The sequence below is a fragment of the Austrofundulus limnaeus genome, unplaced genomic scaffold, assembly GCF_001266775.1.
Source record: "Austrofundulus limnaeus strain Quisiro unplaced genomic scaffold, Austrofundulus_limnaeus-1.0 Scaffold1333, whole genome shotgun sequence".
NCBI classification, from domain to species: domain Eukaryota; kingdom Metazoa; phylum Chordata; class Actinopteri; order Cyprinodontiformes; family Rivulidae; genus Austrofundulus; species Austrofundulus limnaeus.
In genome coordinates, this window is record NW_013953735.1 from 35,679 (window position 1) to 49,317 (window position 13,639).

Below are 13,639 nucleotides of genomic sequence, written 5' to 3' on the forward strand. Positions count from 1 at the left end.
TTCCTGGTCTCTGTTCAGTCAGGAAGAGTCCACCTCTAAATACTGTTTTATTTCTCTGCTGTAACTTGTAATTTGATGAATTTTGGTTCAGTTTGTAAATTACTAAAAGTCTGAATAATACAAATTTGTAAATCATGAGRAAATTAAAGTTATAGTTTTGAAGCAGCCACGACACGAAGGACAACTCACTGAGCTCAGTTTGCAGGTTTGCATGTTTGGATTCTCCCATTCAGTCAGTCTGAAGACTGTTTTAACTCCTGTCTGAGAACCTCCTTTTGACACATTGTTCTCTGACTGGTCTGATGCAACAGTGTGGTCTTTAAAACCAAAACAAGCTGCTGAGCAGGAATTACACCGAGGCTTCAGAATGTGTTCAGACTCACTCACTCACCTCTTGCATATTTGTTTTGTTGCTCGACTGTTCCTCAAATTTTTATTTTTCTTGATTTTGTAGATTTCTTTAAAAAAAAACAACAACTAATATATTACATTTCTATATGTATTCTGAGCTTGGGCCCGAGTTGAAGCCACTCTGGCAGCTGTTACGACCTAGTGCTGGCCAGTTTGACCAAAAATTTATATTGCATTATTTTAAAATTATCTGTATGCGCAACAAAGCAGTTCACTGGCTCTGGTGATGTAACATGGTGGTGGATCTGTCTTGAAAAAAGGACAAGTCATGTGTTTGGGTCCACTGAAGGACACCTGCTGTCCTCTGTGAGACGGACAGCAAAGTGTCAGATTCAGAAGAGTAATTATTAACGAGAGGAACAAAAAGAAAGATTAATGCAGACTTCAGAGCTGAACTTACCTTTGAGGAGAAAAACTAAACCCTGTCTCTGACTCCAGCTGGGTCGWCCTCATCAGTGGACATGGAGAGTGGAGCAGGGGAGCTGTCTGACAGCGGCAGCAGTGGGTACTGGAGCTGGGACCATGGCAGCGTTAGCCCCGCCCCCTCGCCATCTGTCACAGAGGTGGACAGCAGCCCTGATGAAGGCCTGCACCTGGAGCTGGATCAGGGGGAGGAGCTTAGTGCCAAAAAGCCAAAGGTACACATCTGCCTCCAGAACCAATGAAATTACAAACCAGAAATAGGCTGCTGATGCAGTGAATCACTCTTAWTACTGTTCTTGTCATGAGTTTAGTCTATGTTCAGTTTAATAAAGTAGAAACAGAATGGAATTAAAGCTGTTTTGGTCAAACCTCGTCCAGTGGTTCATGAGATATTTTGCTAATAAACAGACTGAGTTGACTCAAATAGCAAACAACAAACTTTTAAAAACAGGTAAAACACAATCAGTCAGTGTTCATAGTAGAAGTTTAGCTCGATGTTTTGATAAATGGCTGAGTTATAATAGTTTTTGTGTTTTTTTAAAATTGCTTTGCTGTGGTGGCCATCTTGAAGCATCTTCAAAGTTAAAAAGGGTCAAAGGAAGTTGGATGATTGAATGTGGAATTTAGATTTTTTTTTTAGTTTTTTATGTTTGACAGTGTGTTTTGATATATACATACAATTTTTGAGATGTTTACATTCAAGATTTTACAATGTGAAATTTCTACATGAAAACATTGTCATTTTGTCTTCTTTCACCCAGTGTGTCACTCTCTGGACTTCTCTCTCAGATCTACTCAGGATACACACACATCCAAGCTTCCACACACTTATATTTTAGCTCAATTTTCTCTTTAAACTGAAACTGAAGGCTCTATTCAACTTGTCATATCTCCTACAAAAACCACAGGAAACACATGGGAAATCACATGTGACCTTCAGGCACTTCTGCTGCTCAGAGGTCAAGAGTATTATAGTTTTCGCACAAAGCTCTTTCACAAATCAGCTCTGTGAAACGGCCGCTCTGTGGGCTGAGCAGAATTAAGAGGAGTGGAGCAGAACGTATTTGGGGTAAAAGTGAAGCGCAACACAAAAAATGTGTGACAGAAGTCTCCCTCATGTCGTTTACAAAACATGACGAATTAACTCACTTTAGCAATTCTGTAATCATCAATATTCCTTTTRTACGAAATCTTTTGGTTTAATCCTGCGAGCAGTCATCAGTTCATCACAATCAAGGCGTGGCACCACAACATCCAAATGTTGCTTTTTGGTTCATGCGTCATTTCATTTTGTAGTTTTGAGTTATCTAGTTGTATTTTCCCTCCTCGCTGTTGCTCTGACCCGGTGTTGTGTTCTTCCTCTCACAGAGCTCTGTGCGAAGTGTGTACAAGTGTTTGTGGCCCAGCTGTGGCAAAGTGCTCACTTCTTCAGTGGGAATAAAACGACACATCCGTGTGACGCACCTGGGGTGAGCTGACGTCTTAAATGTTTTAACGGTCAGGCCACTTCATACTCAGGGTTAATAACGGAGGAGCTGTCGAACTCAAACATCACCTTCTGATTCAAGCTGTGAAAAGAAAACGTTGAGGAAGGAAATCACTTTTGCTTCATTGAAGCTATTTATAGGGTTGTTTTTTTTTTCCACACCAACCTCATGACTTAGAAAGAAGGAAGAAATACAAATAACAATTGACAAATCATGAAAAATCTGTCTGAGCATAAAATAAAAAACGGACCCCTTACCGGTCCCTAAACTYGATTTTAAGCAAAACAAATACCAAACATATAAAAAGATCACAATATTTTTTTTTGWAAACTAAACATTTAGCACAGCTGCAGCCATTCTTCCCATCAGCCCGAGTTTGTATAATCCTTGTGTTGAGCTGTCGTCTCGAATTGAATCAACTTAAGTTAATCATCAGTTGTAGAGCTACAGGCAGTGTTTACTTTCTGAACGTTTAAAGAAATCCATCCAGAGGTTCATGAAAGATAAATCACWTCATCACTTTTTTGTCTTCATTAACCAGGGAACAAACCTGAGCTGACACGTTTTATTTTATTTTATTATCGCCATTTTAGTTAAAGAAATCCAGATTTCAGTTTGCAGCACAAGAAATATAATCTTGTAGCTGCAGGAYTCCCCTGTTGTCTCAGTTAGATCATGCAGTTTTGATGTAACAAGCTAAAAATAAGTTATTTAATAATGTTTCAGTTGGTAAACCTCATCCGTTCATCTCTAAAGTGATGATTTACTTTAGTCTGGTTTTAGAAGTTTGTTCTGTTCTTCCAGTCTGAGCAGCTGAATAGCAGACAATTTAGCCCCTTAAAATCCCTTCTCTGACGCAAAACAGCATTAAAAAAACAGGAGGGGGATAAAATTTTCAGGTTGTGGAGGAGCTCTGACTTGATGAGAAGAAGTGAGGCTTTGTACAGTGGGGTGAGAAAGTTTGGGCAGCCTTGTTAATTTTCCTGATTTACCTTTTATAGATCATTGATTGTTTGGATAAAAAATCAGTAAAATGTATTATATAGGGCAGAGGTTCTCAAACTGGGGTCTCAGGACCCCCAGGGGTCCGTGAGCCATGCCTTGGGGGTCCTCAAAAATTTTCAATAAATTGTTAATTTTTTTAAATGCATATAAGGAATAATGCACTTGTAAAAAAACATACTAAACCAAACAAAAAATATCACCATGACATTAAGGGGTTAAAATAACAGTAAATTATTTAGCATTAACAGCATGGGGTTTATGAGGGGATCCCTGGAAATTTTTCACCCATGTAAGGGGTCCCCTGACCCAAAACGTTTGAGAACCACTGATATAGGGGACAAACAGTGAAATYTGAAGTGAAATGAAATTTAAATGATTTACAGAAGGTGTGCAATAATTGGTTAAACAAAATTAGGCAGGTGCATAAATTTGGGCACTGTTGTCATTTTATTGATTTCAAAACCTTTAAAACTAATTATTGGAACTCAAATTTGGTTTGGTAAGTTCAGTGACCCTTGACCTCCATACACAGGTGACTCCATTTATGAGAAAGAGTATTTAAGCGGGGCAATTGTAGGTTTTTCTCCTCTTTGTGTCTTCACTGAAGAGTGGCAGCATGGGAGTCTGAAAACAACTTTCAAATGAGCTGAAAACAAAGATTGTTCACCGTCATGGTTTAGGGGAAGGATACAGAAAGCTATCTCAGAGATTTCTGCTTTCAGTCTCCACTGTGAGAAACACTGTGAGAAAATGGAGGACCACAGGCACAGTTCAAGTCAAGGATTGAAGTGGCAGACCAAGGAAAATGTCCAATAAACAGAAGTGAAGGATGTTGAGAASAGTCAGAGTCAACCCACAGACCAGCACCAAAGACCTACAACATCATCTTGCTGCTAATGGAGTCACTGTGCATCGTTCAAATATTCAGCACACTTTACACAAGGAGATGCTGTATGKGAGAGTGATGCAGAGGAAGCCTTTTCTCCGCCCACATCACAAACAGAGCTGGTTGAGGTATGCTAAAGCACATTTGGACAAGCCAGCTTCATTTTGGAATAAGGTGCTGTGGACTGATGAAACTAAAATAGACTTTTTTGGGCAGAACATGGAGGAAAAAGAACACAGCACTCCATGAAAAACACCTGCTTCCTACAGTAAAATGTGGGGGTGGTTCCATCCTGCTGTGGGGCTGTGTGACCAGTACAGGGACTGGGAATCTTGTTAAAGTTGAGGGACGCATGGATTCCAACCAATATCAGCAGATTCTGGAGACCAATGTCCAGGAATCAGTGACAAAGCTGAAGCTGCTGAAGCYGGGGCTGCATCTTCCAACAGACAACCACCCTAAACACTGCTCAGAATCTACTAAGACCTTCATGCAGAGGAACAAGTAGAACGTTCTGGAATGGCCATCTCAGTCCCCAGACCTGAATATTATTGAAAATCTGTGGTGTCACTTAAAGAGAGCTGTCCATGCTCAGAAACCATCAAACCTGAATGAACTAGAGATGTTTTGTAAAGAAGAGTGGTCTAAAATACCTTCAGCCACAATCCAGACTCTCATTAGAAGCTCTATAGGAAGCGTTTAGAGTTATTTCTGCGAAAGGAGGATCTACTAAATATTGAGTAAATGTGTTTTTATTTTTTTTGTGCCCAAATTTATGCACCTGTCCAATTTTGTTCAACCAATTATTGCAGATTTTCTGTAAATCATATAAACTTCATTTCACTTCTCAAATATCACTGTGTTTGTCCGCTATATGATATATTTTACTGTTGTTTTTTTTTATCCAAACAGTCAATGATTTATAAAGGTAAATCAGGAAAATTAACAAGGCTSCCCAAACTTTCGCACCCCACTGTATCTGGGCCACGCAGAGTGCAGCTTTCACTCCAAATACACAAGTCACTMTTTTTCTTTCTTTCTTTGTGTTCCTACCAAACATCCAGCGGTGGGTCGGGTCAGTCCCAGAGGGAGGAGGACTTCTACTACACCAAGATCTGCTGTGAGACCCTCGAGTCCAGCACGGCTCCGGTTCTGGCTCCTGTTCCGGCTCCTGTGCCGGCTCCCACTCCTCTCCAACACACTCTGGCTCAGACCTCTTCCACTCATCTCAGCTGGGCCTCCTGTGGTTCCCCTTCTGGATCAGAGCTCCAGATCCCAGCTCACAGGCCCAGGTCCAACTCCAGCTCTGGACCAGGCCTGAGCAGGCCCAGTCCGCTGAGCCAGTCAGCTCCCAGCAGCTTCTGGCAGATCCACTCTGAGCATCTTTATCAGGTGGGTCAGCAGAACCAGCATCATATGTAGTCATATTTTTTATGTTAATAATATTAAAGGGATAGTTCGCATCATTTTAAATGGGGTTTTGTGCAAAGGTAGCAGTCAATATCTTACCTGTACTAGAGAACACTTTGAACATCCTCAGTTTGGAGAAATATTTAAAATCTGACTGGCTTGATGATCTAGTGTCTAGCACGATCCAAGACAGAAGTGGATTGTTAAAATGGTTCAATCTCCTAAATTTTGTAGCATTTYATTTTAACAATATTTTATCATCTTTGCGTCGCATTGTTAGTTAAAGACAAAAATCTATGATATTAATGAGGACTTATCCCAGCAGCAGGTAGYTGTAACATTTCCTGTCCAGCCTGTGCTTCTTTGAGTTAGGATATCATATTTCTGCAAAAAATGTGATACAGTTGGCTGAGTTGTATCCATTTTTGTGTTTGCTTAGTTTGATAAGCTGTGGTGAATCATTTTATAAACTCTGTTTTATCACTTGTTACTTATAATCTCTCCGTCTAGAAATAAGGTTTGTATGAATACTTTGAACTTTAAAGATATAAATTCCATATATTTTTTATTATGCGCACAAACTGCCAATAACGAACGCACACCGCACGACACAAATGCTCTGAGACAATCATGATTTGGGATGGCTCCAGGTTGGCACCTCTGCAGAGCCTGCAATTCGCCATGCGTTTTTCAGAAGCCATGGCCAAGAGGAAGGCTGTCTTTAATGACAGCCATTTGAGGTCCACCGCCATTAGAGGTTCGAAMGGGGGTGACCTGAGGGCCTCAAGCACCAACAAAAGGTCCCAAGCCGGTGCCACGGGCTGGCTTGGTGGATGCAGGCACSTAGCACCTTTTTAAAAWTKRAAWWWKKYCYTKKKSCMKSCCMMYKRAMMRMCMWTYMRSCCCMMMWKSCMRSMARRAAWWRSMRSCMWWWTTWAWTTYMMSGKKGKYSGRRRMCGTCCCCGATTCAGTARTCCTTGCAGGAAGGTCAGCATGTCAGAAACTGAACACTGTACCGGGTCCTGCCCTTTGTTGTGACACCACCTTTCGAAGATTGCCCGTTAGCATAGACAGTGCGGGTGGACGGTGCCCATGCATTAGCCATTGTTTGTCCTACTTCTCCAGCATACATTGAGAAAGTGATGAAATCTGGCCCCCCAGCTGGGAAAGTAGATCCTCCCTGGAGGGGAGCGCATCGGCAAGCTGAAGCAAAGCCTGTACAGCAGAGGAAACCAAATCCTCTCTGGCCAAAAGGGGGCCACCAAGAGAACCTTGTGGCCCTCCTGAAGAACCCTCAGAAGAGTTGGAAAAACTAGACTGACTGGGGGAACGGCATAAAGAAGGGTCTGGGGCCAGTTGTGCACCAGCGCGTCACACCCCAAAGAGCTGGCTTTGTCTGCTAGGGAGAACCAAAGGGGGCAGTGAACTGTTTCCTTGTAGGCAAAGGAGTCCATCTCTGCCCTGCCGAAGACTCTCCAGATGTGGTCCACCACCTCTTGKTGAAGCTTCCATTCTCCCGGCAGTGGCCTCTGACGGGACAGAAAATCTGCAGTCATGTTCTGTGATCCCGGGATATAGGCTGCCCTGATGCTGGAGAAGTCTGGAGCTGCCCAGSTCAGCAGTTGCTGGGTTAAACAATAGTTTCCTTGACCTGGTCCCCCGTTGGTGATTTACATGAAAGACAACTGAGGTGTTGTCTGACCTCACCAGTACATGCTTGCCTTGCAGGCCCAGCAGAAAGCTCTGAAGGGCTAGAAATACAGCTTGCAACTCCAGGACATTGATATGTTCTCTGCCCTGTTGCTGGGACCACACCCCTTGCATTGTCTGGCCCTGCCAGGTCGCACCCCACCCTGTGGAGGATGCATCTGTATACACTACCTCCAGTCGACACGGGAGGCAGCCCAGTGGAACCCCCGTTATAAATGACCTGTTTCTTCACTAGACAGGGACTGAAGACACTGTGGTGTGRTTTGAAGTCTCCTGAGTCTGTGTGTTTGCCTGGTGGGTTCCAGGCTTAGACTGTTTAGCCATCTCTAAAGGGGGTGCAACGATAGCAGCCCTAGGGGCACCACACTGGATGCAGCCGTGAGCATGCCTAACAGATGAAGATACAGCACAAAAGGTGGTTCTTTGCCATGWCTGAATGTTTGAAGCATGTCCAGAGTGCTGTCGACATGCTGGAGTAACAGGCATGCAGTCATTTTGATGGAACTCAAGGTAATGTCTAGGAATTTTGTTTCCTGTGCAGGAACCAAACTGCTCTTTTCATGTTCACCTGTAGACCCAGGTGCTCTACATGCTCCAGCACCATCTGAGTGTCTCTGGTAGCCTGGCTGCAAGTGGCTGCACAAATGAGCCAATTATCCAGGTACGGAAAATTCCTTATCCCCTGAGCCTGCAGGCTGCTGTGACGCTGGGTGAACACCCTGGGGCACAGCAGATGGCAAAACCCTGAACTGAAAATGCTTTCCTTGGAAAGTAAAACAAAGAAACCGCCAATGGGACTGAGCAATTGGAAGATGAAAATAAGCATCCGTGAGGTCAATGGATGTGAACCAGTTGCCCAGATAAATTGCCTGCAACACCTCCCTGGTGGTTAGCAAKTGAAAAGGTATGACCTYCAGGTATTTATAGAGGCCCTTGAGATCCAATACTGGAGATAGACCCCCGGTTTTCTTTGGGATAAGAAAATACTTTGAATAAAAGCCCCCTGGATCCTGCAGAGGTTTCACAGGCACYATAACTCCCTTGGCCAGCAAGGTGCAGATTTCTTGATTTCAGTGCCTGCGACTTTGCCAGGCCGCAAATGGTAGTCATTCTGGCCCAGACAGGGATTGGGGGCCGGTGTCGGAACTGGACGGTAGCCCCGGGACAGGGTGTAAAGCACCCACGAATCTGGGGTGTGGGCAGCCCAGCTGCTGAGCTGTTCCGGGGTAAAATATCTGATTGCCGGCCTTAAAGCTTCACGTGAGGCCCCTCTGGCCTCTTGAAAGCCTGGGGGACAGCGGCCTAGCTGAGCTGCCCGAAAGGAGCAGGAAGTCTGGGCCTCAGTCTGGTCTCCCTGGTTCTGGTCCGGTCTGCGGGCTGGTCTTGGGCCCGGGCTCCGGCGCTCCATAAAAGATGTAGTAGGGRGCGCAGACCTCCACGACGGATCAGTCGTTGCCCATGAGCTAACAGTTTGGCGTTCCCATTTGTGAAGCCTTGCCAGTTTCTACCTCGTTCCAGAGGCTTGGGCCGTGYGTTCCAGGGCGTCCGTTGCTGCAGAACCAAACAATTCCCCTGGCACCACAGGAAGKGTCCTTAGGGTCCTCCTGCAGGGCTCAGTAAGTGGTGACTGCGCTAGCCAGATCTGGTGCCTAGCATGGACCAATGTGGAGAGCGTGTGTCCAAGCTCTCTAGTCATAAAGCCAAATGCCTGCCCTGCAGAGATGCATCGACCAGGTCTTGGGTTGAGTGGTCAACTGTGACTGCCTCCTGGGAGGAGGAMAAAGCTAACATTAAATGGGAAAGAGAGTTCCCAATACGACCCATGCAAGCTCCAGAGTCATACGCCTAACSCCTTACAGAGCAGGTCGTCTGTAATACGGCATTGTGGTCTCGGGCACTGCGCATTAGGTCTCAAGACCTCATCTGGTGGGACAATAAGGGAGGCAATGCCTCATTCCACAGCCGGCATCTGCCCCAGCCCGAACTTAGGTGCCTCCTGCATGGCAGCCAGAGCTCTGCCATCTGATGTTGGCCGTGACAGCGCCTTTGTGTCCGTCCAGCAGACATGTAACTCTCGTGTATATACTCTTTGAAGGAGGGACTACGAAAGTAATGTCAGAGTTACAGCACCAAAAAAAGGCGCTAGAAGCAGTGGGACGCACCTGTGGGACATCTAGCTGTAGCCGAGAGCTGTCCTAATGTCGCTATCACTAACTCCCCTGAGTCCCCTTGGGAGGCGTTGGACTCTGAACCAGATGCTCTGGACTTCGACTCAGGAGGGTCTTCCCAGATTTGGGTACCTGAAACCGCCACCAATATGATATCCTAATCACGGACCACTCCCTCCGACTCAGAAAGTGGAACCATACTACCACCCTCAGCATGGAAAGACTGAAGGAGGGCCTTCATTTGGGCCAACTCAGACTTATGTTGAACCATCTCCATGGACAACCTTTCTGTATTGGTTCATCTGGCTCACTTCGCTGGGACCACGGCAGCCATAACAGCCAACAGCTTCAGGCATGTCGCCTGGCCCAGTGAGAATGGGCTCTGCTGCACTGCATCCCAGTCAGCTGAGCACTCTAGCCTGACTGCCCGCAGCATAACACCACAGTTAGGACATGCGTTATCTGTCAGYGCCTACCTCAGATGCTCTACACCGAGGCAAGAAGGACTCGTCGAGCCTGTTGTCAAGCTGGAGCGAAGCCAGACATGTCGCACAACATAAATTTTCCAGKATCATCCTACTACAATAACTGTGACCAAAAAAACAACAGAAAAAGTCACTCGAGCAGAAAACGCTACCGGTGAGTCAAATTAAGCCACAATAGTAATGAAATCAACTACTTTCGTTAAAAAGAAAGCAAGCAAACTTACCAGTCGTAGATTCAAATGACAACTGCTACCTGTTAGGAGAAGCTTGTGCAGCCCCTGGAGGTCAGACTCACCCACAGCTCCAGCTGTAATGGTCATGAGGCTTCTGGCAACAAGCACTAAAGAAGTGGTAACCACAAAAGCTGTTAGCTTTAGCACAACCACCTGTACTCCGTATACTTGCGCGCAAGAAGAACAAAAGGGATTCAGCACMGCCTCTTGCGGTCAGTAGGGATGAAATTGAACAGACAGTTGAATTATTTAAATTGGAAAATTCCACCGGTCTGAATTAAATGAATTTGCAGGCCAGATATGGCCCGCAGACCGCCTGTTAATTGTCGCTGTTTTTAAGGATATGATGGCTTGTTTGCAAAACTAGCCCAACTAATTTATTTCACTTTTCACCTATAGTGCTGTAAATACTGGAAGAAAACAAAACTTACTAGAGTTTAAATACTGTGGTAGACGACAATGTTTCMACAATTTAGGTGGTTTAAAGCAAATGGAGGGAGAGAGCACCAGACTTGTTAGCTTGAATTATTTATTTTCAGTGAAAGTCCTGAACCGACTGAAACACAAGTGAATGATTTTCTTTTACAGAGTCACTGCTTTAGAACATTAACTTCATTTTACTGGCTCGTCTTGTTCCATGTTGGTTGTTCAGAGGTCCTTCTTCCCCAGTCTCTCTCTCACTCACACACAGGCTTGTTTTTATATCCCCGTGGGGACCATGGATTGACTTCCATTTATTTTTTGTTAATTTTATTGCCTAACCCTGACCATTTACCCTAAAATTAACCTCACCGGTACATACCTGACCCTAAAACTAATCTAAACTCAATTTGCACCTTGGTCCTAAACCGAACACCCCACCCGAAATTAGCATCCGTGGGGACCAATGCCCAGTCCCCACGAAGCTGCCATTTTCTGGAAAATGGTCCCCGCAATGTAGCAAAAATGTGTCCACTTACACACACACAGCCTCTCTAATGAGCCAATGAGCTCCAGACTTGTTTATGCATCACAAAGCAGCGCATTTCACTGGTGACCTGCGTTTACCCTGAGCCGCCGAGCCCGTAAATGGATGCTTTGTGACTGAGTGAGAGAGCAACCTGTCGGCTCCCTCAAAGAGCCGAGGCGTTCAGCAGCCTGCAGAAACCAGAGAAACACACAGCCTCAGTTTGCACGGACATGCACACATTAAACCTCCATCTTTCTACAAACAAGGAAATTCCTCTTGGATTTTCTCATGAGGACAAGTTTTGCGGATTGAGCTGTGGTTCAAGGTGTGCGTGCGTGCGTGCGTGTGTTTACACTCACAGGAGCATGTTTTCTCCACGCACACTTTCACTGCCAGGACCAAAGYTGTGACCACTTCACCGTGTTTTTCTTTTAAAGGCTTTCCTTGTCTTTCATTTTACCGTCTGACCTTGCAGCGAGGCGGGACGTTGGAATCGAGCAGGCCTCGATTGTTCAGAGAGCTGATTGTTGCTGAGTGAAGAAGAGAAATGGGGCAGAGGGAATGGGTGCAACCACACAGGAAATGATCATTAAAAGTGTGACATTTTACTTATTTGTTACTGCAGGCGGTTGGAATAACAAGTCTGAGAAGGGTTGTTTTTTAGCACTTGGGCTGACGTGGAGGAGATGAAATCAATGTTTGGAATTTGAATATTGAGATTTGGCTGCTGAAAGTTGGCTTGCATGACCACGAAACAGACATCAACTAGCTGTGATATATTGAGTAGAAAATGAAATAGTTTTTTTTCCCTCTAGTATATTTTTAGTCCAGTTGATTACTATGCCAATGGATCACTGTATTGTATATATGTATATTGCACTTCAGATGTTTTCAGGCTGACAGAACCTTTTAATAAGTTTTAAAATAAAAGGGCTTTTTTTGTGTGTGTCCACATTGCATGATGTTAGTTGTTAGTTGTAGTTCCTAAAGCTACAGTTTCATTCAGTTTATTTACGGAGCACAAATTGCAAAAGTCGTAGTGCAAAGTATCAGGAACTCCAAATCATGCAACTATTACAGAGGTTAAAAGGAGAAGCTTCTTTGATACTTTTAAGGTTCTGGTGTAGTGATGAATCATGTCTCCTCTTTCCTTTCCTTTTTTCCAGGCCTGTGGCCCAGTCCAGGTTTCTGTGGCCACCAGAACCCCCTGCAGTCAGGGTTGGACCCCCTCCACCTCCATGCCAGGCCATAGCAACTCTCAGGTGTGTCTTTATGTTGAAGATTTTCAGTCTATCAGAGAGTGATAACCCAAGGTGGTTTAAACAAAGTCAACCAAATTCTTCTGTATCTGAAGACCTTTCACTTTCAAAATTTTAGGGTGTAGTGAGCTGATCTAGTTTTTGATAGCTGTTCTGACATGTAAATCACTTTGCTCCCTCAGGTATTTTGTTAGCCTGTTCTGCAAAGGAAATGTTTTGGTGACACCCAGTGGCGGCTGGTGGATTTTTCTCCAGGGGGGCTACAACTCCTGTATTTATTAAACAAATCCAAATAATAAAACAGTCATGTAGTTTTTATTTTTAGTACACAATTTTTGCTCTTCTGTAACTGAGAAGCAATTTTTTCATGACTCTGGTTAAAGTCAGGGATGTTTTAWCCAGATTCTTCTCTATAGAGCATGGTCAGTGCAGTGAGATGTGATGTTGTACCTGAGGAAAGTCTGGATTCTCTTCAGTGTTGAAGCTCCTCTCAGATTCAGCTGTGGTCAGAGGAGATGTGATGAGAAYMWYYWKCAGAGTCACAGTCTCTGAAGGTGTCCTGCAGATTGTGCTCCATGAAGAGCAGCTGGTACAGAGCCACCACTGCATTTCCTGAACTAGATCAGACTTCTTGGTCCTGTTCAGCATTGGGTGAGCCTCTATGGTGGTGAACTGGAGACCTGCAGGAACCTGTCTGCCTGCAGCAGTGTAGCACTGATCAGATACTTGTGAATGTCTCAAGATGGTCACAAACCTAAACAAATAAATGCTCAAATTTAATTCAATATGAAGATGGCTACAAATGAGCGTACTAATATTCAATATATWGAAAACAATTGAAGTTATGAATACATGTGTTAATTTATTAACAACAAATTGTTGCACCTCTAAGGTAAAACATTATATTATATATTACATTACATTATACCTATTTTAAGCTGTGTTCACAATTATAAAACTATATAACCAGTAGGGGTGCAACAATACATGTACCCGTATCGAACCGTATCGAACAGTGCTGTATCGAACAATACAGATTTTAAAAATTTATTTTTATCAACATGCCTTCTGAAGATGCTCTGTGTTGAAGGATCAGTGGATCTGTGTTCGACTACTCCACCTAGGCTGCATTTTTTAGTGCAAGTCCACTGAGAAACTTGCTGTTTCAGCAACAATAAATTAAAAAACCTGTACTTTTGAGGTTAAACAAATG

At 44.1% G+C, this 13,639-nt stretch overlaps 1 protein-coding gene across 1 annotated transcript in view; it reads left to right on the top strand.

The window, feature by feature from the left end:
- LOC106534996 (zinc finger protein 395) overlaps positions 1–13,639 on the top strand; it is a 21,239-nt gene that overhangs the window by 4,003 nt on the left and 3,597 nt on the right. The window contains exons 5-8 of the mRNA XM_014031835.1: positions 850–1,049; positions 2,203–2,303; positions 5,277–5,604; positions 12,334–12,429. Coding sequence (XP_013887289.1) covers positions 850–1,049; positions 2,203–2,303; positions 5,277–5,604; positions 12,334–12,429 — 725 coding nt within the window. The remainder of the gene's footprint in view (positions 1–849; positions 1,050–2,202; positions 2,304–5,276; positions 5,605–12,333; positions 12,430–13,639) is intronic.